General features: G+C 39.0%; 1 protein-coding gene across 3 annotated transcripts in view; it reads right to left on the reverse strand.

Moving 5' to 3' along the window:
• Positions 1–26558, reverse strand: part of SLC39A8 (solute carrier family 39 member 8) — a 62681-nt gene that overhangs the window by 27498 nt on the left and 8625 nt on the right. For all 3 annotated transcript variants that reach the window (XM_072625084.1, XM_072625086.1, XM_072625085.1), the window contains 4 exons: positions 13885–14047; positions 6952–7121; positions 1937–2059; positions 1335–1505 (listed from right to left, as the gene is read on the reverse strand). In XM_072625084.1, coding sequence (XP_072481185.1) covers positions 1335–1505; positions 1937–2059; positions 6952–7121; positions 13885–14047 — 627 coding nt within the window. The remainder of the gene's footprint in view (positions 1–1334; positions 1506–1936; positions 2060–6951; positions 7122–13884; positions 14048–26558) is intronic.

Raw genomic sequence — 26558 nt, forward strand, 5'->3', positions numbered from 1 at the left:
TATCTCCTTTTCTCCTCCAGGGGGAGCTTAAACACTTAATAAAAAAATTAAAAAAAAAAAAAAAAACTACTTCCACTGTTCCATGTAGTCTGACACCAAACAAATTTCAGGACATGGTTTATCCTGATGTCAGCGCACTGAGGTTTTACTTTTTACTTTCTTTTCCTTCAGTAAGGAATGCAAGAGTTGGGTCCATCATGGTTCTCACAGGCAAATTCATTCATATCACTCCCTTATCCTTAGTATCACACATTTTTGCCTCAACAATCATTGAGTCCAGAATTAAGGGTGATATTTTCCCCACCTATTTTTCCTGCCCCACCCTTTTTGAAATAGCAGCCATCTACCCAATAAGAAAACCTCTAAACAGAACACACTTATTTTTGCAAAGGCAGTACATGATTAAATCAAAGGAAGTAAACAGTTACTGGCTGCTAGCTTAATAGGAAGAGAGGAAAGTTAGTCAGCACTTCTCTATTTGCCCTTAGCTGCATTTTGCTTGATAATTATATTTCAACATAATTTGGTTTCCTCTATAATCCTATATATTTTACTTTATGCTTTTACCAATATTGTGCTAAGAAAGGGGTCCATAGCTTCCCCAGACTCCCAAAGGGATCCAGCAACCATGCTCTGGACTTTCTTCTGACCCAGTCAGAGGGTTACAGAGATATCATTAGTCTCTTTCCTTCCCCAATCCAAGGGTCACACAAATATCATGAATCCCTCTCCTTTTCACCGCCCAAATGTGTGTCCACCTCTGCTGAAGCATATAAACAGGGGTCTGGGGCCGCAGTTGCTCTTGCCCTAGACCAAAGGGGCTTTAAACCCAAACCTGAAATAGCAAAGGACATTTTGGGATATCAATGGAGCCCTTCTTTCAATTTTTAAATCATCTCACTCTTGCACTTTCTCTCTCTCACTCAACCAAAGTAGTCTTTAGGTCTAAGCGTTGAAGAATTGTTAGAAATGTGTCAGAAAAAAATAGATGTCAATTAAGCTTGCTACTTATTCCTGTACAATTCAGGATGAGTCACTGTTCCTTAGTAAAGTCATTCTTCCTCAATAAAGCTGAAAAATAATGAATGTTGTCAGTGACTCAGAACACAGGTCTCCATAATTCCTCAACTCTCCTCTCTTCCTTGTAGGATGTAGAATAGTCACATCTGTGGCAAGGCAAGGAAAACATTGAAGTAAATAATAAATTCGTTGACATTTTCATAAGGAATCAGACTGATCTTCAAAAATAGAGTAAACTAGCCAGGCTTCCAGATAGCCTTATGTGACACAAAGACTGCAGTAAATTAAACAAGAAAAGGAAAGAATCATCCTACCTGGAGAGAAACCACACTGACATTATCAAAATGGAGATGTCCATTAGGCTGTGTTACTGCTGGGTTTGCATAACATTTGACTCCATTGATGGCAGGCACTTTGGGGACTGGGGGGTTCGCTTTTTCTTGAGAAGGAAAGAAGTCCTCATTTCCAAAGTGAGCATGATCATTCTGCAGTGGAAAAAAAAGGAAAAGTACACATTTTGGAGATCAAGATAAGGAAACAAAAAGGAAAGGAGTCTATTTTCTATTCACATGTGGGGGGAAATTCACATATTTATTTTATCTATACGTTGAAGACAATCTTTTAAAATACATGATTTTTCTCACTTTAAAACACTGTCCTATTGCTTATATTTTACTGATATTTTTTCTAGGAAGATGCACAAATACATTTAAACAGAATGTATACAAACTAAACATGTCCTTCATTGTTTATCTTTGCACCAAGCAAATGCTTTTATCAGGCTAATCAATGAGTTGATTCACATCGTTATTTTAATTCTTTTAACTGCAACTATACATTCATTTGCTTCCATCAAATCATCCGTGCCTAGCAAGACATGAAAGATGAAGAGACCTCTTCAAGAAAGCACTTTTACCTGCCCATAAGTCTTCAATAGCATCTTAAGTACTCTTTCAACAAAGAAGAGTATGTAGAATCCACCAAACACAGCAGCTGCTTTTTCAATGTAGCGATCAACTTTGGGATCAAATCCAAATGCCTAAGAGAGGAAGGAATAAGAATTTAAATAAACCGAAATAATAATTTAAACAAATCCAATTAATTACAGGAAAACAATCAAATACTATAGTGAGTATATGACATCAGTTAGTGCCAAGATTTCACGGCCAATTTTCCCCATTGACACACATTTGTGCATCTGTCTTCCAAATACACATGTAAATATATGCAGAAAAAAAGTGATAGTCACTTTGACCTGTTCCAGAGGGAGTCAAATTAACTCAACCAACTAGAAGACCACAGACAATCAAAGGAGTAATATAGCAGTGAAAGGCAAAGGTTGGAAGGTTCTGACTAGTCAGCAATCCTCATTCCTGTTTAAAAATGTAATATAGGTTTTGGAGGCAATATGTAAAAGGAAAATCAATTCACTGTCCTTTCTTAAAACCTGTCTCTGGATATCTTTTCTTTAACAGGAATAGAAGTATTATGAGTATCACTGCAAAATCCATAGTTTGAAAACTATACAAGTGAAGTACTTTTGTTCATAAACACAGAGGGAAGGAGAAGTAAAAAGGAAGACTCGGAGCTAGATAAGGAAAAGAGAGGTTTAAGAGATCCAAGGGAGGTTAAACAACAGAAGAAATTCCTACAAAAAAATTTAAAAAGAGTTGATGATATGTTTATTTCAAGAAAAAAAAAAGAACTAGAACTAAAAACCATATGAGGTCCTCCCTCCTTAGGATGAACAGAGATACACTCCACCTGCTTCCTCCAAAAAAGTTTAAAAAAAAATGGAAAATTAACATAAAAAACCACCATTTGAAATTCCCAAAACTGCAAAGTTCACAAGTGAACAGCTGTCTAATATGAAAGTCAATGGATTAGGATCCAGACTTCCCACATACTCAAATGGAACTGTGATCTCATCTGATAACAACCCATCCTGGCTTACTTACCCAGTGAGATGCTTTTCTATATCCACTTATAGATGACCACTGGCACTTCATGCCAATCATATTATCAAGGGGAAACCAACCCTCTACCATGAGAGAGCTTGAGACCGGTCTCCTTTTCTCCTGACCTTGGGAAGGTTCCATACACAACTCTGAGTGTCCAACCACCATGCGTTGTTCTGCCACATGAATCACCTGTCTTCTCTTCCTAGCACACATTTCCTCAGTGGTCTAATTTTAGCTCTGCTCTTCTCTAACGTTCTTCACTGGACATATACTATGCTTGTTCCTATATACCATATGGTCCTCCAGTTACCTGCCACAGTATTCATTTTTCTTCTACAGAGACTGTGGTAGTCTATGCCTCGTTGGCTTACAACAATACCAATACGTTGTTGTAGTTTAGATAGGTCTCTGTTTCCAAAGGAAACTTGACATCAAGAGCCTAGACAGCTACTCTTTTTCTTCCTTTTGAGGCAATAGGGTTAAGTGACTTGCCCATGGTCACATAGCTGGTAAGGGTCTGAGGCTGGAGTCAGGTCCTCCCTGACTTCAGGGCTGATACTCTATCCACTGGACAGCTACTTTCAAATCGCAGGTCTACCACTAAAAGAAGCATAACTTATAGAAGTTTCAGTTTTCTCACCAGTAAAATATAGCATCTTCCCTCTCTACCTACTTTGTGGGATCATCATGAAGCTGAATAGCATTTAAAAATATGAAAGTGATGCTACTCACAGAGTCATGGACAGTTTTGGGCAATCCGGTGAAAGTTATGGATCCCTTCTTAGAATAAAGTCATGAATGAAATGCAAAGATATGCTACGCAAATTTCAACTCTCAGTCAGTTAATAAACATTGATTAAGTGCTTACGTACTGAAGATACGAAGAAAGGTAAAAGACAGGCCCTGCTCTCAACACGCATGTGAATGGAGAGACGATGAAAAACAAGATATATACAGGAAAAAAGACTAATCAACAGAGGGAAGACACTAGAATGAAAGGGAAGGAAGAGCTTCCAGGAGCTGGGATTTTTATCAGGGACTTGAAGGAAGCCTAAAAGTCAGACGAGGAGCGAAAACATTCTGAGCATGGGAGACAGCCATTTCTTAAAAAGCAAGGAGGTCAGGGTCAGTGAAGCAGGGTGTGAAGGAATGGGAGACATAAGGTACAAGTTGTTATTATGATCACTTCTTCTAGCAGAACTTTCCGGTGCCCAGTTCTGGGCACTTCTGGACCCTGCAGGCCACCATAGTATTCATTAAGCTTATTCTTCTGAGTCTTACATTTCCAATGGTGCACAAAGAATTTTCTTTAAAGATAATGGTCTTTTAAGGACTTCAATTTGATAACAGAATTGGTCAAAAGGCATTCCAATTAATTGAAATATAAAGTATATATATTTACATATCTCCATATACATACATATAATGTAACTACACAATACAAGATTTTAAAGTGCCTTATGAATCTATACGTATTATATTTTTGTCCATAAATAGATGGACTTTTCCAATGGTTCAAAAGATCTATGATTCCATCAGCTGATACAAACCATAGCCCCTCCAGGTTTTAGAAAAAGTTCTTCATCTGGAATGCCCATTAACTTATTTTTTTTCAATATTCTGATAAGTATAATTGGTTTCCTTTACCATCCCATGTACTTTTAGACACATGATTCTGAGAAGGGTTCCAGGTACTTTACCAGACTTTAGCTCAAGGGATCCAGGACATAGACACATGAAGAAGCCATGCTTTAGAAGCAGATTTCACAAGTTGCAATGTCTGACTTGCTGGTTATGAAACAGCTTTCACTTTGTGAAAGACAGGTCTCAGACAATCTGTCACCATCATGCACTGGATGCCTTCCCATCCCGAGTATTAATGCCAAAATCAGGTACTCAAAGGGCATAGTGCTTGAAAGCCCAGAGTGACTTCTGTGACCCAACGAGGTCCTGGAGAAGGACTTTATCCAAAGGCACAGAAGATTATAGATGCATACCAATCATGCATACACTTCAGCTAAAGCCAGGAAGAATAAATTCATGATACAGGGTTCTAATTATATGTTGTATTCATCTGTGTTGTAGGGATAAAGATTGAACTCGATTCCACTGATAAAGGAAATTCCCCCTACCATTGTAGGTCAGCACTTTCTCTGCAGTTTAGAGTCCTTGAAGGACACCAATGGATTAAGTGACTTGTCCAGGGTCATACAGCCAGTATGTGTCAGTGATAAGACTCAGGTCTTCCTGGCTCCAAGATCAGTTCTCCATCTCCTATACAATACTGTCACTCATATGTGTGTGTGTGTCTCACATGCATTTATCATGTAAATTATATATTCTACTACTATAAATTATATAATTAAAATAACTATCCACATTATTCTACTTAAGCTCTTGCGGACTATTTATTAGCCCATTAATACACCCTGTCCTGATTTTTGGTGTCAAGACATGAAATTGCTAAATCAGCCTGGGTCTATACTGTGAAAAGAAGTAGAAATTCAAGTGTGAGTATTTGTTTATGGAGTTATGGTGCCATTTATTAAAATAGAATGCTTTACTTAAAAAAAAAACTAGTCCAAATAAACAGGAATAAGCAGGACCTAATCAATACATTTGCTAATTTTCCTTTTCTCTCTCAGAAAAAACTTTGATCTTCAGTGTATGTATGTATATGTGTGTGTGTATAGTTGTACTGTTATACAGTTATATTGTATATATAGTACATATCATTCTTACTATACAAATGAAAGTTTCTCTTTTCTTTGTAGCCATTTCTCTACTAGTCATTTCAAAGTAGCACAACAGTATACTTCACCTCTAATTAAGGGATGGGACCTCTCTGGTCTTCAGGACAGTTCTGGCTCTTGGCTTTTCTCTGGCTCAAAAAGCTGAATAACGTACTGAAAAGAGTGAGAAAACTGGATTCCAAGTTTGGCCAATTTACTTAGCAGCTCCGTGACCTGGGTTATAGGACATTTCACCTTTCTAGGTCTCATCTGCAGAGAGACTGGACCAAGTTCCCTAAATGTTTTTTATTATTATTATTATTATTATTTGGAGCTATGGTTGTGAAAATTTAGCATGCCTTATAGAGATTTTACTTATAATTTCCTAAAAGACCGCAAGATGAAAACGTAATTTCAAGAAAGCCTTTTTTATTCTCTGCTCTGTATATTAGCCTCTTTTTCTGGGTGTAGCTTTGTGTGTACCTCAGTCGGGAAGGGATGCCTTTTGTCTCCATCCCTGTCTTTTTTTGTCCCTTTTGGTGACTTTTCAAGCTCATCTTTCCTCTCTTTTCTAACTCTCTTTTTCTCCCTTCACTGTACAGAGTACGGAAATCTCCTCTTTTTTATTTATTTTATTTACTGAATAATTTTATGTTTACTACTTTTATTTTTAGGAGCAGTTAAATGGAATATTTTCTAAGAAAAAAAGTTAATAGCAGCTTTATTTGTGTGGCTTTCAAAAGAATTTTTTCTGTGGGTCAGTAGCTCTTGATTGAAAGAAATGTTCAGAACTGCTGTTCTGTTATCCCCTGGGCTTCTTTAGGTAAAGTAAATATCGGATGGGCATTTACTTGTCTTCTCTGAGTAAATATGATACTGCCTGCTCTTAAAAGAAAATGGTAACACTGTATCGAAAAGTTGGACTTGCCAAAATACAGAACAGTAGAAATCTTTGAGCTGCTCAGAGGTGTACAGAAGTTGTTTGAGTATGACTACTGGCCAGAACACCCAAAATGGTAATGTTGTCTCCAACACAGATAGCCTCTGTAGTTTTAGGACAAGTCTGTAACCTTGATAGGATTTAGTTTTCCCTCAAATAACACCCAATCCACCCAGCTTAAAAAAAAAAACAAATACTGCAAGGATCATCATAACTGAGGGGGCTCAAAATGTTTTAAAGAGGAAAACCAAGCACTGCGTTATTATTAAGCACATAAACAAATAACCAAAGACTTTACCTCTGGAATGAGCTGGAAAATCGCATTTGAAAAAAGAGTCCCGATGGCTAATCCCACAAAATAAGTCAAAATCTTGGGGAAATATGGCTTCTTTAGCAATGGAGTCAAAACCAATCCCAGGAGAGATGCCAAATTGATGATAGTCACCGAAAGAAATCCATATCCCCAGACTGTGAATGAGAACCAACAAAGATTAACGGATGAATTTGATAAGAAATGTGATCCAAATTCTAATTCAAAATAAATACTCAACTAAATTTAAAACAGATTTCTTCTTTAAAACAGCAAAACGAATAAACTTTTGTTAACATAAATAGGGAGAGGTACTAGTCTGTGATATCTCTAACAATTTCATTGCAGGTGGGCACTTTCTCTTTCATTTATAGCCTTAGAGGAGAAGGGTCCAAGGCACTGAGAGATTTGGTGACTAATTCAGTGAGTCACACTAGTATAAGTGGCAATGGCAGGATCTGGATCCAAGGCAGGATCTGGATCTAAGGCCAGCTCTCTGTCCACCACACCAGGCTGGCTCACGTGCAGAGGGAAGGCAGCCTCACTAACATTAGTGGGAATGATGTTGGCCTTTTAATTAGCCCTCTCTCATTAAGAATCATAGAAGATTAAAACTGGAAACACCTTTTGTGATAGTATAGTGAATTTCTCCTCTATTTCTTGTTGCTTCTATGATCTGTGTGACTCTAGACCCTGAAGACAACAGTGGCTAATGTTTACTTAACTGAGAAGCTAGGAGGCGCAGGGGATAAAACACAGGACTGAGAGTCAGGAAGAACCAATTTCAAATCTTGCCTCAGACAATGAATACCTGTATGACCTTGGGCAAGTCACTTCAGTTCTCTGTGCCTCAGTTTCCTCATCTGTGAAATGAGTGGTTAGACTTGAAGATATCTAAGGTCCCTTCCAACTCTAAATCTCTGGGCCCATTAAAAGATCATTATGTATCCCCATCCTCCATACCTAAGCTCAGGTCTTGAGAGATAATGTGCTATAGTGAATAAAGAATCAGGAAATTCTGGGTTCACATCCTACTTCTGATTCATACTGACTGTGTGACTGTGGATAAATCATTAGGCTTCTAAGTCAACCTGGCAGTCCCCTTAAATCTACAAATTTCAAAGCAAATGATTATTGTCTCCTTTAGAAGATGGAGTTTCTTCACTATTACTAAGAGGAGTTTCCTCATCAAAAATTCCTTATATGAGGCTGAAGGGGGGGGGGGGGGGAAGGGAGGAAAAAGCTTATAGTGATCTAACTTTTAGACAAAGATGATAAGAAGTGAGAGATCCCAAAAATTGTCCTCCAAAAATCTCTCTTCCCCTTCCTCAGTGTTAAGGAATTTATGTAACATCAGGTAGTCTGAGACTGTAAGTGTTGCACACGTGAAGATTACATAAAGGTATAACAGGTCACCTAACAACTTGAGATTTGCAATGTATGATCTTAGTAAAATATGTGAGGCTCTTTGAGTCTCAGCTTCCTCATCTGTAAAATAAGAAGTTTGGGCTAGATCATCTCTGAGGCTCCTCTGAATTCCATAATGGAGAATGGATGGATGGCAGGAAGATGCTTCAGGGGTTGCTGTATAAAAGACTAAAGACGGTGGTGGTGGTGGTGGTGGTGGTGGTGGTAGTAGTAGTGGTGGTGGTGGTGGTGGTAGTAGTAGTAGTGGTGGTGGTGGTGGTGGTGGTGGTGGTAGTAGTGATGGTAGTAGTGGTGGTGGTGGTGGTAGTGATGGTGGTGGTGGTAGTAGTAGTGGCGGTGGTAGTAATAGGTAGCAAAGAGTAGTAGTAAGTAGTAACAGCATTTAGGTAGCACTTTAACTTCTGCAAAGTGCTTTTACATGTTAACTCATTTGGGCTTCACAAGAGCCCTTCCAGCTAAGTGCTATTATAATCCTCATTTTGCAGAAGAGGAAACAGGCAAACAGAGATCAAGACTTGCCTGGGGGCACACAGCTAATAAATATCTGAGGCTGAATTTGAATTCAGGTCTTCTTGATTCCAGGTCCAGTGCTCAATCCATTGCCCCACCTAGCTGCCTAGGTATTTATTCCCCAAGCATATGGTAATGATGACAATGATGATGATAATGTTTGCAACACTAAGCCGTGCAAAGCATTTTACAAATTTCTCATTTTGCAAATGTGTATGTTTAGAGAACAAGTAGCTAGGTGGCATTTTGGATAAAGCACTGGGTCTGGAGTCAGGAAGACTCGTCTTCCTGAGTTCAAATCTGGCCTCAGACACTTCCTAGCTGTGTGACCCTGGGCAAGTCACTTAACCCTGTTTACCTCAGTTTCCTCATCTGTAAAGTGAGCTGGAGAGGAAAATGGCAAATCATTCCAGTATCTTTGCCAAGAAAAGCCTAAATGGAGTAACAAGGAGTTACTGAGCAACCACAATAACTCTGTGAAAAGGGCTATTAGTCACAGATGTGATCACTGTCTGTGAGGTCTTTAAATACACTAATGATCATACACACTGCTAGAGGGCATCTCATAACTGGCACATGAATAAGTAAAGGCAATTAACCTACTACCCAGGGTCCTCACTGCTTAGACACGGGAAAGAGAATCAGGCTACTATTTTAAAATAAGTCAGAGAATTTGCATTTAATGTTTTACACCTTGGTTTGACTAAATCTGGCCTCAAATTTTTTAATAAATTGATAATGTAAAATATCTTAGTTTACTTTTACTTTAAGTTGTTTGTGTTACTTTACTTTTACTAGAGTACTTTAAAAGATAAAGTACTCTAGAAACAGTCAGCCAAAAAAGGGTCAAAAAGATAGAAAAGCAACTCAAGGAAAACCATAATAACTAGGTAGGATTAAATTTCACAGTTTTCTGATTTGTGAATTAAAGGATATAAAGTATGCACATGTTCCTAGATACCTAAGAGTCAGACAACATTTTTTTAGACAAAAATTTTTTTAAAGTAATAAGCACCTTTTTCATGAGGACCCCAGGGAATATGTTCAAATTCCGGGGAGGGGGGGGGGGGAACAGATTGATAGGAAAAGTTCAAAACACTAAGAATAAATGACACATTACTGAGGATAGCACATAAATATATCATTCTCCAAATTCACAAATTGATTCCATTTGTACAACATTAATTCAGCAAGAATTAATTTCCAACTATTCATGAGATCTTGGAGTAAAATAGCCAGAAATAAGTCTTAGTCCCCAATAGAACTACTTGGAGACACAAAAAGCTTTACTTTCCACTTAATTCAGATTATCATCATCAACACAGGTCTGTTGACATACTGAACACAATATGTTCTGGTAGTGATTACAAAGAGATGCACTGAGCAGAAAGAAAATCTTTTCACCTTACCTCAAGTTAGTAGGGAAAAAAATTCCCTGATCATTTCTTGATGCTTTCAAATATAATTGACCAGTTTAAAATGATTCACTTGTGCTGTGGCATATTAAGGAGAACGAATAAGGGAAAAGTCTGAGCCATTACTGCAACTTAATAAACACTACTAGCAACCCCACTAAAAAAAAAAATCATCTTCTATTCTAGTGGAAAGAGCACAAGACTTGAAATCCACGCATCCTTATTCACATCCAAGCCTGGGCATCTGCCCGGGGAAGGCACCTTGTGAGGAATATGGTGGTCACCTTCAAGGATTTGGACAGTTACAATGGAGACTTAGAAACAGACATCCTGCTAGGTCAGAGAGAACCAGGGACAGTGGGGAGAAGTTCCAAAGAAGCAATTAGAGGTTTCATTTCAGGAAAACCTTCCCTTGGTTTAGAGCTGCCTAATGGGTTGATTGGAGAGTGAGTGGGTTCCCCTTCAATGAGTTTCTTCAAGTAAAGGCTGGATGATGATCTAACAGGAATGTTTTAGTGGGGAAGCTTTTTCAGGTAAAGGTGGAACCAGAGGTAGGACCACTGTGGTCTCTTACAATGATCTATGGCCCAGTTCTCCTAAGATTGTTTCCCCTCTTACCCAACTCTGGTATGATTAAGATTTAAATTGCACCCAATTGTAGTTAGAACTGGCTGCTGAAACTCTCCAGCAAGCTTACTGACATAGCATAGCTATAATATCAAGTTCCTCATCCTAACTAGGCCTTTAGAGACCCCTATCACTTTTGCTACTGCTCCATGCTCATGACCCCATCTATGACATGACATCTGCCACAGGAGGCTCTTTGTCTCAAAACCCCATGGAAACCCAGGCACTCATTGGTACTGAGTCTATGGGGCACATGCCCCATCCATCCAGACCACCATGCTTTCCTATGGGAGGGGAGGGAGAAAGAGACAAGAAGCTGGATTAGATTCTGTCCTTGAGAGGCAATATCTGCCATACTAATTATCTTTAGTTTCCCACTCACTTAAGAGCCACCCTAGATCTGCCTGACACTATTCCAATTCTGAGACTTTGATTTACCAGCTATGGGCAAGTAACTGAAACTCTGACTCTAAGTTTGTTCATCTATCAAACAGGGCAATAACATTTGTACCATCTACCACAGAAATGAACAATTTATAAATAGTGAAGCACTTACATAAATGCTGCCTATTATTATTGGCCTCTCTAAGGTTCAGTCTCTTTAACTGGAATAACAATGCTATTATTACCCACTCCACAGGCTTTTTGTAAGGACATATTTTTTTTGAAGTATTCTAGAAATGTGTGATTAGTATAGTCATTGCTTTGACCATGTCATTAGAGATAGACAATACTCCTGGAATTTCACTGCTGTAGGGAACTCCCAGGTGATGGAGGCCTCCACCTAATCTGCAGCTGGGAGGCTGGGATTCAGATGGCTCTGGAGGAGAAGTGAGGCTGGTGACCTGCACAGCCCTTCCTCACTCAAAACAAAGTCAAGTGCAAGTCATGTCATAACTTCTCTAATGGCATGGTCTTCTTCGGCAACGAAGGACGAACACAAACAACTGGGAGGCTAACAGAGCTGCCTAGACTACTGACAGCTAGCATATGTCAGAAGAAGGACTTGAACCCAGGTCTTCCTGACCCACTTATCTTTCTCAAAATGAATCAAAGATGTCCTGGGAGAAGGGGCTAAGTTATAAACACAAACAAGAAATGGTATGTGCACAGGATAGGGGTAGCAGCTGGCCCCAATATTTTAGAGAGAAATGAAGAGGGTTAGCGGTAAATCCTTATGACTGACACTATAGATTTTGTAGATTTCATTTTTATTTTGAAATATGAAGTCTAAGGAGGGAAGGAGGCAAATTCCTATCTCGGCAACCAGAAAATGAGAAGAGAGCACAAAGTTGGAAGATGCGTATAGAAAAGCACTAAAACAGCTCCAAGTGGATATCTGTTATCCCTGCCATAAAAATGATCTGTGTTCAAAAAGATGCATAGCACACAAGAGGGCAGAAATTTTGTTTCTTTGTTTGTTTTTAAAAGTTTGGTTTGGAAGACTATCCAGGGCTAAAAACTCTTATGTCACACTGAGTTCATCAGAAAGACTCATCTTCCCAAATTCAAATCTGATCTCAGATAATTACTAGCCGTGTGACCCTGGAAAAGTCACTTAACCTTATTTGCCTCACTTTCCTCATCTGTAAAATGATCTGGAGAAGGAAATGGCAAACCATTCCAATATATTTGTCAAGAAAACCCCAAATGGGGTCGTGAAGAGTCGGACACTACTGAAATGACAACAAATTGTCAATTAAATTAAAATAAATAATAAATAATAATAAAATAAAAAAAATAAAAATATGTTAATAGCAGTTTGTTCACTAAGGGTGGAAGTCTAATAGAATTACTGACAATTTTAAATGTGCTGGGGTGGGTTCATTTACAGCTTAAAAAAAGACTAAATCTAATAGTACCTATTTACATTATGCCATTTCACCAATCTTGTCCCAGACTGCTGCAGTAAGGTTGCTATGTCACTCTCACCCCAACATCTTCACTGGCTCCCTATTATCTATAGAACAGAATACCAAGTTTTCAGCTTGGTATTGAAGATGTTTCCTCAAAGCAGCTCTGACCTACCTTTCTCAGTCTTATTTTATGATATTTTCCCTTTTGCCCATTCGACATAGCAATCCCTAATTGTCCAGTGACTATGTCTAGTTTCTTCTTCCTGCCTGGAATGTATTCCATTCATATCCCTGTTAAAATACTTTTCTTCCTTTAATGCCTCACTCAGGTTCTATTTTTTCCACAAAGTGGTCTCTGATCTCCTCAGTTAAAAGTTATCTCCTTAATTTCTCTTGTATTATTTTACTGGATCTCTCTTGTGCCTTTATTATTTGTTCTAGAATCAGTCTTCCTTGTGAACATGCCTTATGCCTACACTTATGATCTTGTGAGGTCAGGGACTGTGTTATTTTCCCATATCTACAATTCCAGTACTTAGCCTAGTCCTTAATCAAATCAACAGGCACCTATTAACTGCCTACTATGTGCCAGGTACTGTGCTAAGGATTCAAAAAGAAAAAAAGGCAAAAACGATACCTACCTTCCAGGAACTCACAATCTGCTAACAGAGACAGCACGCAAAGTACTAATTGCTTAGTGAGAAATTAATCAAGGTTTGTTCAATTGTAAAGAAATGGTCTGAAATTTGAAATTCTGATAGAAAAAGTCAATCAAGAGGTGAATTGTAGGTCAAATATTTAATATCTATCCTAGTTCTAAGGCAGACCATAAGAATCAATGCCACTTAAACACAGGAATTCAGTTTTACTCAGTTTCTGCAAAGGTACCAACAATGACTTTGATCTTTAACAAGTTAAGGGTCACCTATAACATAGCTAAGTATGCCATTAACCAAGTCCTGGTCATTCACATTTATGAGTGATTTTTAATAGCAGTTTAACGATTAATTAGGAGATAAAGCCAGAACCTTAGCCACCATATTTCTGATAGCCTCATTCCCCAGGAGAGGGAACAAGTTACATACTTTCTGAAGACGTTGGTCTGGATTTATGCTTTGGACGGTGATCACAAGGGTGAAAGGACAGCTGTTGTAAGACAGCTGGACATATCTTGGAGAAATTAGAAGTGGTGATCCTGCTGTCGTTGGAGAGTCCATGAATGGAAAAGATTTCTTCCGCAGACAAACACTGCAAAAAGAAAAAATGAAACAAATTGAAAAATTACATCACTAATACAAAACGACTGAAAAAAAGAATATGATATTATGAAAGGACGAGAAAAAAATCATCCGAAGGCACTCCAAAAGCTCTCTTTATAGAGTTTCTCTGTTTCAGCCAAGGCTCCCCTAAAGTTAGTGAATAATCTAGGATTCTTGAAAAAAAAAAAGAAATCAGCAAAATGAATTAAGGTGAATTAAAAGTCGGTCTGTGATATTCAGAAAAAATAAGACTTAATCTGCATTTATAAAAGTGGAGGAAGGAAGGGGACAGAAATCAGGGTAGCTGTAAAGCAAGAGCCAGTCATTTTTGTATCATGTCCTTTTGGCAGTCTGGTGAAGCTTCTGGCCCCTTCTGAGAACGCTGTTTTAAAATGAACAAAATAAAATACATACAATTTCAAAGGAAGCTAGCTATATTGAAGTAAGTTATCTAAATATTTAAAAAACAAGCTAATCCATACCAGGTTAAAACAAAAAAAACCTGCTATCTAACAGTGGCCTAGTGAAATTCAAGCAGCAGACCTTAAAGAAATTCCATATACTCAGTCTCTCTCAGCCAGGTGGCTCAGTAGCTAAAGCACTAGGCCTGGAGTCAGGAAGACCCAGGTCAGACCCTGGCAAGTTATTTAACCCATAAGCCTCAGTTTCTTCATCTGTAAAAAATGGAAATAATTATAACATTCAGCTCCGTTGTTGAGGGAATATAATATTATTTGTAAAGTGCTTTGCAAACCTTAAAAAGCTAGCTATCCTTATTTACTATTTTTTAAAATGAGAATCTACTTTTATAGCAAACCTCCAGTGAAATAGTGCTACAACTCGGAGTCGGGAAAACCTGAGTACAAATCTTATCTCAGACATTTTTTGGCGGAGGGACACTGAAGAAGTCATAACTTCTCTGGGAATCAGTTTTCTCAACTGGAAAATGGGAATAATAATAGCATCCACTTCACAAGGTTGTAAATAAATGACGTGACAGATACCGTACTTCTAAAACCTTAAGGTACTAAATGCTAATTAGCACTATTATTTGTTAAGTGTCTACTACGTTTCAGACACTATACTAAGTACTAGGGATACAAAAAGACGCAAAAGACAAGTTTCTGCCCAGGGAGATCTCACAATCTAATAGGGGAGAAAAACAAGCAAACAAATATGTGCAAACAAGCTCTCTATAGGATAAATAGAAACTAATGGGAGGGAAGGCACTAGGAACGAGAAGGAATGGGAAAGGCTTCTCACGGATGATCAGGACTTTAACTGGAACTAAAAGGAAGTCAAGGCAGTCAGTAGGCAAAGATGAGCAGGGAGAGCATTCGAGGGAAAGTGAAAAACTGCAAAATGCCTAAAGCCAAGAAATGGGGTATTCAGAAGAGGAAGAAGTCAAGTGTCTGGGTGAGCACTCAAATACAGCTATTAGGTAAGTGAGATAACATTTGTTCTGAATACAATCTGTTAGGTATCTAATTATAAAGTGGAGCACAGATTAGTAGAACAGTTATTGATCCAGCCCAAGCCCACTTTGGCTCCTTAAAATGTTATCTGCATAGGCAGGAGGAGTAAACAAAATTCAAAGACTTTCTAAATAATTTCCATTTCACAGACTAGGGAGAAATTAGTTTTGTGAAAAAAGCAGTTGAAACCTCCTGGAATTATAATTTCAAAGAGCCAAAAGTCATCCTAACTCCTTAAGTCAAATGTCTGAGCCAGTTAGCCCATAATACGCTACTGGTTCATGGTCATCCACAAATTCTGTGCTTCTGAGCATAAACGAGAGAGGTACCATCAAGTATTTATTAATCACCTAATGTATGTCACTCACTATATGCTAGGGGAAAAGGCAAAACTGAAAGTCCCTGTCCTTGAGGAGTTTATATTCCAGTGGGGGAGGGGAAGTGGATACAACACCAATAGTCAAGTGCTCATCAGAGCAAAGTTCTGGTTTACTAGCCACAGGAGCTGTGAGTGAAGTCTATGGCCAAATATGGGATTTTCAGCACACTGTCTGTCACAAGGAAGGTGCTTAATAAATACCTGCTGATTGACAGTCTGCCTTTCTAGGCTGAAGACACTTGTCCCAGTGACAACACCACCTTCCCTAACTTGGGAGTTTGAGAAGGGAGAGTCAGTGTAATGCCTATGTTACTACGTTACTGCATCACATTTGAAAAGAAATGTCTTTGTCAAAATAGGTTACAGCCTATGATCTAAAATATTCATTATTAAACCCCGTAATGATGCACAGCATTTGGGTAGACATTTTCACTGGGAAAGAAATCACAGGCTACAAAATGTCACTGAGAGCTCTCTCGTCAACAAAGGAAAGTGAGATTAAAAAACAAAACACCTGATGACAGAATTTGAGGCCACCAGTACCCACCCCATAAGGTGGCAGCAGCAGGGTCAGGAGTGAATTAGTGGCAGGGAATAAGTGTATCTCGTCCTGGTCCACTCCTTATATTTATCCTGAAAATGTCATTCATCATCAAGCTGCACAGCCTGACAACCATCATTTGCACACTTTGGGCTTCAACCTGCTTTGACCTCCTGCTCTGATTTAAGCAAAAATTGAGCGATAGACATAAGTAAGAAATTGCCTGAGAAAGGATGGTAGCAAGTAACTAACAAAGCAAATATCTACTAAAATATATTTGGCCAACAGGGGAGTGAGCACCATGGCTGAACTTATAGGTTCAACAACAAAAGCAGAAAAAATTGTAGCTAAGGAAATTCAAGTCAATTTCCTTATGAGAATAGCCATTCTCCCGTAAAACAAGTTTTTCAGGGAAGAATGGCCCAAATATTTCTCGTAAGGACTGCAGCTCTGTCCAAATCAAACACCTCAGAATTTCACCATCTCAGTTACCCTTACAATGAAACTCTTCACTATGCCCCTCCTCCACTGGTCCACTCACTGCCACTAGCTGGTAGGAGAGTAGGAGAAACCAATGAGTCACCTTTATTTTCTCAATTTCAATTCAACCAAGATTTTTTAAGTACCTAATGTGTGCCACAACACTAGGATCTGCGTATTACAAAGACAAATAATCCCTGTCTTCAAGGAATTCTTGGGGCAGAAATTAAATGTAAGTAAAAAATTAAACCGGAGCAGCTAAGTGGCATAGTGGATAGAGTGCCAGGCATGGAGTCAGTAAGACCTGAGTCCAAATCCAACCTCAGACACTTACTAGTTGTGTGACCTTGGGTGAGTCACTTAACCCTGTTTGCCTCAGTTTCCTCATCTGTCAAATGAGCTGGAGAAGGAAACGGCAAACCACTCCAGTAATCCCAAATAAGATCACAAGGCACTGGACATGACTCAACACCAAAAGGAAACTAAATACTAAATCCAGACAAAGAAATTTCTTGGGGGACACCAGCAACTGGACAAGTTTCATGTAAGAGGTAGACTTTTGATTGGAGGTTTTTTAAGGAAGTTAGGAATTCTAAAAGGTTGACTTGAGAATTAAGTATTCTAAAGAATAAGGAACAGACCATTCAAAGACACAGAGCCAAGAGCTCAACTACCATGTACAGAAAATAGACCCTACTGTATATTAAGGAAAGTAATGTAAAATCAGCCTAAAAAGAAAGACAAGCCAGATAGTGAAGATCTATAAGAGGCAGAGTTGGTATTTCATCCCAAGTTCTTCATTTGTACTCTTTGAACTTGCTTTTTAAAAATTTTTTTTTAACATTTTGATAACTATTTCAACATAATTGGTTTCCTTTGTGTTTTATGTATTTTAAACATTATTTTGGGGAGTCCACAGGCTTCACCAGACTGTCAAGGAGGTCCACGACACAAGGAAGATTAAGATCTCCTGTCCTAGAAGCAAGAGGAAACTTTGAAGCTGCTTAAGAGCTCACATCTGTGATTGGGAAAAAATAATGTAGCAGTTGTGTGGAGATTGGATTAGAGAGAAAAGCCCTTTGACTGAATTCAAACTTCACAGAACAAACCGCCTTAATAAAAGATTGTACTTAATAAAACTTGGACTCGATCAAAAGGCAGCACTCAAGGACCTAGAGGATCACATGTGGACCGAGGTCCCAGGTTCCCCACCTCTGGCCTACAGAAATTAAGTGACTTGCTCTAGGCCACATGCGTATTAAGAGGCTAGATTTAAACTTGGTTTTATGACTGTAAGTTGAGCATTCTTTTCATTCCTTCAAATTCACCAAGAAATAAAAGACCATCCCCATTGAAAAGTTACCACACACTAGTTTCTGGAGTTCTGTTCCAATATGGAGTGAGATTCAGTAGAAACTAAATTTGATTTCACAGACATTAATTGAAAGGCTGCTATGTCCAGAGCACTCTACTGGCACTGGCCTCCTTGCTCTTCTATGAACAAATCCCTCCATCTGTCAGCTCTGGACATCTTCTCTGACTGTCCTCCATGCCTGGAATGCTCTCCCTTTTCATCTCTACCTCCTGCCTTCCTTGGATTCCTTTAAGTCTCCATCAAAGTCCCATTTTCTATGGGAAATCTTTCCCAATCACTCTTGATCCTAATGCCTTCCTTCTCTTCCTTTCCCACTTGTCCTGTTTGTACACAGTTTGTATACAGTTCTTTGCTTGTTGTCTACCATTAGATTGTGAGATCCTTAAGTGCAGGGACTGTCTTTTACCTCATTTTGTATCCCCAAAATTTAGCCCAGTGCCTGGCATTAAGCAAATGTAAAATTAAACATTTCTTAAAATGTTTATTGACTGACAGTGTGAATGCAAAAGGAGATACAGTGAAGTGCAATTCCCACACAGCTATCCTTAAGAAGTTTACCCTGGCGGTATACAGGAACAGATCAACTAACAATCGTTGCTGTGTGTGCTTGTTCTGAAAGAAGACTGATGACATCAGGAAGATGATGTCATGACTTGCAAGTGAATTGGATTTAAGTGAAGGAGGTTATGCAAAATCACCAGCCTCATTTTCTCCTCTGGAACCACCTGGGTCCAGTGGTCAGATATAGATCAGGACAACTGGACATGACCCATAACTAACAATTAAAAAGGAGGGAATGGCAAATGCCAAGTGTTCTTGCCTATATATACTGTCCCCATTGGGGATCACTTCTACTCTCATTGATCCAATTTCCACTTCTATGAAAATAAGCCCAAAAAACAAACAAACCAAAAAAGAAAATGAGCCACAAAATCCATCTATCCAGGTCCATAAATAACAGCCCCAAAGTAGATCAGAGGAGCATGAAGTTTATTACCAAAGAGACCTTGGAGAAACACAGATGAGCAGGGCTACTATGTACTCTCCTACCCAACAACCTGGTCATCTCCGATCCACTACCCCACTCCACTGGCAACAAATCTGGCAGCGAAATTTTGGTTAGTGTTTCTTGGGTACTGCTCTCATACCATTGTTGGGTCCCTCTCCTGAATTTAAGCTTCCCTGGAACTTCAAATATCTGCTTCCTAGCTGCGTTCCCACTTCCTTATCAGTCCTTTCCCTTGACCCCCTCCTCATTCAACATTCCCACTCCCCTGGTCCCCCAGGGTTTCCCCAGACTAAGGCGTGAGTCAGTTTCTTTTCCTTGATATCTTTAAACTTGCTTCTCTGGATGTTTGTTGCTTTTGTGTCTCCCAGGGGTATCATGATTATAACTTTAAAAGCACCACATTACTGATACATTTTCCAAGAATGGTTCTTTCAGTGAGCAGTTCATTAGGATATTGGTCCTTTGTACTTATATCCCTTTGTTGGAGAACAGGGATGAACCAGTGAGGGCTGGAATACAAAGTAATATGGAGACAGAAGACAAAATGTTGTGTACAGAAAAGGATCTGGAGTGGGGGGAGAAGGGAAGAGGGAAGAAAACAAGGAAAAAGAAATTTACATAACTTTGTTGTATATTTGAGGAAATAGCAAGTTGGAAAGGACAGATTTGCAGTTTCATGTGCAATCTTCTTTTTTTTATTGTACTGTATTATGGAAATGTTTGCTTTATTCTGTGAATTGAAAATAAAATAAAATAAAATTCCCCTTAAGCATAAGTTCTACTACTAAAAAACAATTGTGTAGAGGACTTTCTCTAGATCTCTTTTTAACCCCATCACATATTACCTTATATTATACTTACTTTATGCATGCAATATCTCCCCTAGGAAATGTAAATTTCTTAAGGGCATGGATTGCATCATTTTTCATATCGCATTAAAACATAGCCTTAAATGTTTAAAAAAAAAAAAAAAGAATGATTGGCCTAGGGTCACTTAGAAGAATTTGAACCCTCCTCTGCTCAGACTCCAACCCAGTGCATAATGGGTTGAATTACCAAGGAAGCATAGCTGTAATGTATAAAAAGTAGGAAGCCTAAACAGACATCCTAATTAAGATAAAAAAAGGTGAAGACTGAAATAAATGGAATGAATTTTGCCAGAAACTTAATCCACTCCAAACTAATCATGTTGACCAGTTTATTAGAAATCATTTAGAGAGGGAGATTTGTAATCAGTTCTGGGAATTTCGATGTGAATAATATTCTAATGATTTACCAGAGCTGCAAAACAAGTGGTATTCCTTGGCATTCTGAGAGTCAAGTTGTTTTTCATCGCTGCTTATTTTAGGATTCCTTCCTAGAATGCTCAGAGTGTTGTACAAGGCTGTCAAGAGAGTAACTAGCAGAAACCCAGATTTTTCTTCCTCGGTGCTTGTTACCTGCTTCCACTGGAATGTATGCAATTAAATGTAATGACTGTTAATTCCTGACATCCGAAACAACAGAATTATCTGGAAATTTAAAAAAAGCAATGAAAGAGTGGTGGTCTTTTTTTTTTAACCAAAAAGTCTAGCAATCTCACCACCTACATGCTTTTCCTCTGAAGGCCAGCCTGAACTTGTCACCAGAAAATCAGTCACTTGGTAATGATAGGATTTTTATCATTATTTTTTAAAACAATCTACTAAAGCAAAGGGTCTTCTGCATTGTTAGATGGAGTACCCTAGCAAAAATGAAACTTGAAGTCTCAAGTTAAGACTAATTATCAAAATGGTTCTAATGTGGAACACTAGGCACCAAGGGGAAAGTCCAATTCCGAATCAATAGAGAACAAACCTCAACCTTTCCCCAGAATTAAGCACAGTTGGCAAACATCTCCTTCTGGATCCACTTGTCTTCCTTTGCTTTCATGACACCATTTTCTTGTACTTCTACTTCTCCTACTGCCTAATCATTCATTCTTGGTCGCTTGTAGGGTTTCTCCCCCATCTTCCTGCCCCCCTTAAGTATGAGTCTACACCCAGACTTAGTCTTAGACTCTGAAGATCACTTTTTCTCTCATAGATTCAATTTCTACTTCTTATGAAAATGAGTCCCAAATCCATCTACACAGCTCTAAGTTTTTCCTCAAACTCCATTTCCAAACACGTTTTGATGGATGTCTCCAGAGGGATTAAGAGTCATCATTGAATATTGGATAGAAACCAGATCTTGAGTTGGAGGGACCTGGGATTAAATCCTATCTATGACCCTTTCATTGTAAATCACTTAACTTCGCAGTGCCCTAGGCAAGACCATAAATTACAGAAAAGATAGTGACTTGCATTAGTAAAGGAAATTTCCTATTCCAAAAGTTCCCTGTACCAATGAGATCATTGGTCCACTACTTATCCCACTCTCTACCCCAATGTCCCATAGGCATCTCCAAATTGAAAGAATATCTACACACACACACACACACACACACACACACACACACACGCACGCACGCACACGCACGCACACACACGCACGCACGCACGCACACACGCACACACACAAATGTGCTCCTCCTCCCAGCTTCCAATTTTCTAAGTAGAGCAACACTATGTTGTCCCACTTCTCAGGGTCACCACAATGCTAGTTCATAACCATTCAGCATATTGTAATAGTCTAACTGATCTCATTACCTTGCATTGCTCCCTTCTACAAACCATCCCTCATATTGACACCAGAATACTCTTCCTAATGCATAGATCTGACCATGCCAAATAACCTAGTCACGTTCAGAAGCAAAGAAGCACTCACCACCCCAAGAAAGAGCTTCCCACATTTCAGAATATGAAACTCAAATGAAAATTGTAAATTCCCCAAACCGCACCATCTTGACAATGTGTGATTAATTTCCACTCTCCTCATTCATTTGCTTTGTTTGAGGGGTTAGGGAGAGGAGAGGACTGTAGTTGCTGTTGCTATTTTGAGACTAGATCTCCTTATCTTGTCCAAGTATAAGGGCAGTAGCCATGAATTTACCCTCTCCTTAGGCAGCGTGGAGTCCTCTGCTTCCCTTTTCTTTCCCAGGGAGTCACCATATTGGTAGCAGACTTAGTGTGTATGCCCCATCAGCTTTAGCTCTACTGCAGCTCAGAACTGAACTCAATTGATCCACTATTCTCAGGCTTCCCAGCAGCAAAGACCATGTGAATGTACCACAACGCCCTATTCTCATTCTCATTTGTAAGATGTCACTATAATGATACTAGAGAACAGGGCTGCTTAGCCTATCTTTCCTTATACTTTTGATTTGCATTCTACCTTAGAAAAAACCCAAGATTGGAATTTTTGGAGAACAGAGAAACAAGCTATGAAGACTGAGTGTGATAATACTAGTAAAAGCATATTATAAACTTGAAATGTCTGTAAAAATGTTGGCCATTATCATTATCGTTACTGCTGTTACTGTAAAAACAAAGTTCCCTTTCACAAGCTTCTCCCTGCTCCCTATCTCAACCAATCCAACCCACAAAGAGGTTGTTCATTTCTTTTCTTCTTCAGGAGAAAAAAACCTTTAAGATTCTTAAGTCTTAAATTCACTTGGCTCACGAAATAGGTATTTGGGGATCATTTGGGAACATGCTAACTACTCCCAGGTGTATGAATATGTGCCTACAATTATCTGTAATTTGAAATAGTAAAACTATCTGAAGACAACTGAAGGCCCTTTCTCATATTGCTCAGGGTCTACATAACATTCACTTGCTCTTATTTTTAACCCAGTTGGGTTGTAAGTGATCCTGGTGTTAAATGTTTGCCCTGAGGCATTTCTACAGTCACTTGAGCAGATCTCATTCTGGATGGTGTCAAACTTACAAACTCTTATTTTCCTAATACTCTTCTCATTCAACTTGCTTTACCTTTCCCCAGGGAGCAGCACTCCTTCTCACCTGCAGGCCTAGTTTCTAACTGCCATCTGTATCCCTTCTTTTCAAAGAGAAAATGGTTCTTGCTAACACAGAAAGTTCCAAAACATGCATGTTTTATATTTTTTAAAAACTCAAACCATATAATACAAATCATATTTAGCAAAAAAAATCTAGTTTATCAGAATGTAAAAGTGGATGAGACCTTAAGATCACCTGGTCCAATTCCCTCATTTTACAGATGAAGAAACTGAGGCCCCCAAATGTGAAATGATTTGATCAAGGTTACAAAATTAACTTGTAACTGTCCAGACAAAGTCTGGGCTCCTGGTCCCTGGTCCAATAATCTTTTCAAAATCCCACACCATCTCCTACATCAAGGATGTTGGGAAATAGGAAACAATTCATATTAAGTTCTTTCTAACCTTCACAAAAACCACATCCCCAATAGCAACAACAAGAAATGTAACTACAGAAAGCACATTAACAACTTTCATTCAGATATAGTCTCTAAACATTATGAGAGAAGGAAAAATTACATCTTGGTATCTGTGGATCTGCCATCTCAGGTGCAACTCTTCCACAGTAAGACTTCATAAATCAGAGGGAGTACTCCCCTACTTTCCATCCTTTCCCGACAGTTTCTGTTTCCATCTCCTGTCTATATATAAAAATCAGATGTTACACTGTCAAGATGGAGGAAATGAAACAGAGCAATGGATAGAGTGCTTTACCTGGAATCAGAAAGATGTGAGTTCAAATCCCACCTCAGACACTTTAGCTGCATAACCCCAAGCAAGTCATTTAAGTTCTTTCTGCCTCAGTTTCCTCATTTGTAAAATGAAGAAAATAAGAGCACTTACCTCTCAGGGCTGTTGTAAGGTTCAAATGAGATGTTTGCTAAGTGGTTCGTAAACCTATGTGAATAAGACAAGGTATACTGGAATGTGAAAATGGGCTAAAAGTCTGTTTAGTTAAATGCTCATCCAGGGTAGAAGAAGAAAATGGTATGTCTGCCATTATGAAGACTAGTAATAGGTACTAGTCCTGTGATTTCATTAGTATAAGGAAGTCCCACGTGAAGAAACTCCTTTTTCAATCCAGGTCAATACCTTCTCTGAAGCTTCTTATCTTAAAGAATGGCCAGGACACAAAAATGTGAAAGAACATGCTAAGGGCAACTCACACAGCAGCAGCTATCAGTGGGGGGACTTAAACCCAGATCCTTTTGGTTTCAAAGCCAGCTTTCTCTCAGCTGGGCCACATTGCTTCTCTTCCTGAGGATACTGATTAAAAAAGTACAAACTGACTAATGTTTCTTTTGGGTTAACTGGACAGAAGGGGTGACAAAAATGAGAGTATAGATTCCTGTTCTCAAAGATTTTAAAGTTCATTTTAGAAATCTACTACACACAAACAGTAAGGATTTCTTCCTTCAAAGATAAAACAAATCTAAAATAAAAAATTTAAATATTTATAATTTGTGAAAGCAAAGGTAACAAATTTCGACTTCAAAGAACTGACTGAGGCCATACCAGTTGCCTCTGGGTGCCTAACACTGTCAGCCATGGCCAGTAGGTTGATCTGTGTTGACAGTGCCTCCTTGCCTAGGACTAGGCCTTACCTGTCATTATCATATCCTGTGGCTGTACCTGCTTGTGGACAGGAATGGCACTGATGGATGAAGAGTGGATGAAGAGTGCCAGACCCTCCCCCTGCCAATCTCATCCCTCTTGGCCATCCCCTTCTCCCTCCAACCAGGAGCTTCTGGACTAGCCAGGGTATAAGTAACATCTAGCAAAAAGATGAAGCAAAACAGCTAGGGATGGACATGTAGATTTTGTAATAACCACCTTAGAAATGACCTTTAAACCCTTGGAATTGATAAAAAAAAAAAAAAGGTAGAGACGAAAGGGTTCAGAGCGGAGCCTAGGGGGACCCCACAATTAGGGAGTTTCACTTGGGGGAGAGGGGCACAGAAGAGAGGAGAGAGGTGTTAAAAGGAGCTTATCCTAAGTTAGCCCTGAGTATTCCCAATATCCTGTGTCCATAGGTGAAGTCTAAGGCAACAGTCTCCATCTCCAGATTGGACAAAGGAAGAAAAGTATGGAACACTCGTGTGTGTGTGTGCGTGTGTGCATGCATGCGTGCATGTGTGTGTGTGTGTGTGTATGGGAGCTAAATGTCCTTTCCCACCTCATGACTTTCTATAGCAGGATTGCTGCTGCTCCAGGAATCCTCCAGTTCTAGCCTCTAGCCTGATCCAGACTTCTCTCTTTTTTTTTTTTTGTTTGTTTGTTTTTAGCAGACCTCCCTTTTGGAGTCCAGGATAAGGAAAGACATACAAATGTTGGAATAATCATCATAAAGAGATGGGACCCATGAGAATTAATAAAATCACTAAGAGAAAGTACCAAAAAAAAAAAAAAGGTTCAGCACAGAGCCTTGGGGGACACCACGGTTACGGAGCTGGACACAAGTCAATCCAACACACATCTCTAAAACAAGTCAGAGAAGGAAGACAAAGAGATGCTGACAGAGAGAGAGAGAGAGAGAGAGAGAGAGAGAGAGAGAGAGAGAGAGAGAGAGAGAGAGAGAAAGAGAGGGAAGGAGAGAGAGAAGGGGGAGAGAAGGAGGGAGAAGAGGGGGAGAGAAGGGGGAGAGACTGACCCAGGAGAAGTACTGATTGACAGGGACAAAAAGCTTCAGAAATCAAAAATGACAAAGACTTAGAAAAGATCAGATTTAATCATTACAACATTGCTGTCATCTTTAAGAAAGGAGATTCAGTTAAATGGTGGGATAAGAAACCAGATGGCAAGGGTTGGGAAAGTAAGTCAAAGAACATAAAGTAGTAGCAATGGAAGTATATTTGGGAGAGATATGGATAACTTGAAGAAATAACAGATTCCAGGTTTTTGGGTTTGGTTTGGGGGATTGGTTTTTTTCTTAATTTTTGTTTCTTTTTTAAAGGATAGAGTAGCCCTAAGTAGGTTTGTAGGCAACAGAAAAGGAGCCAGGAGATCAGCAGAAATTAAAGATTGAAGATGGGAGACCAAGGAAAGATGACTGAGAAAGTAAGCATCTGAGAGAGATGGGATCAAGGGAACAAGGAAAGACCTTGACCTTAGGCAAAAAAGAAGAGCCACTTCTTTTTCAGGGACCAGAGCAAATCAAAGATTAGGTAAAGGGGTTTTAAGGTACAATATAGGGAAGAACAGAAAATACATGATGGATATGCTCTACATTCTCAATAAAGTAAAAGGTAAGGGGCAAGGAGAGATAGAAGGCTTTAGGAAGGAAGACAGGTGCAGGTGAGTGGTTCAGTGGAAAGAGTACTGG

Source organism: Notamacropus eugenii, chromosome 7, assembly GCF_028372415.1.
Source record: "Notamacropus eugenii isolate mMacEug1 chromosome 7, mMacEug1.pri_v2, whole genome shotgun sequence".
In the NCBI taxonomy this organism is placed as follows: Eukaryota; Metazoa; Chordata; class Mammalia; order Diprotodontia; family Macropodidae; genus Notamacropus; species Notamacropus eugenii.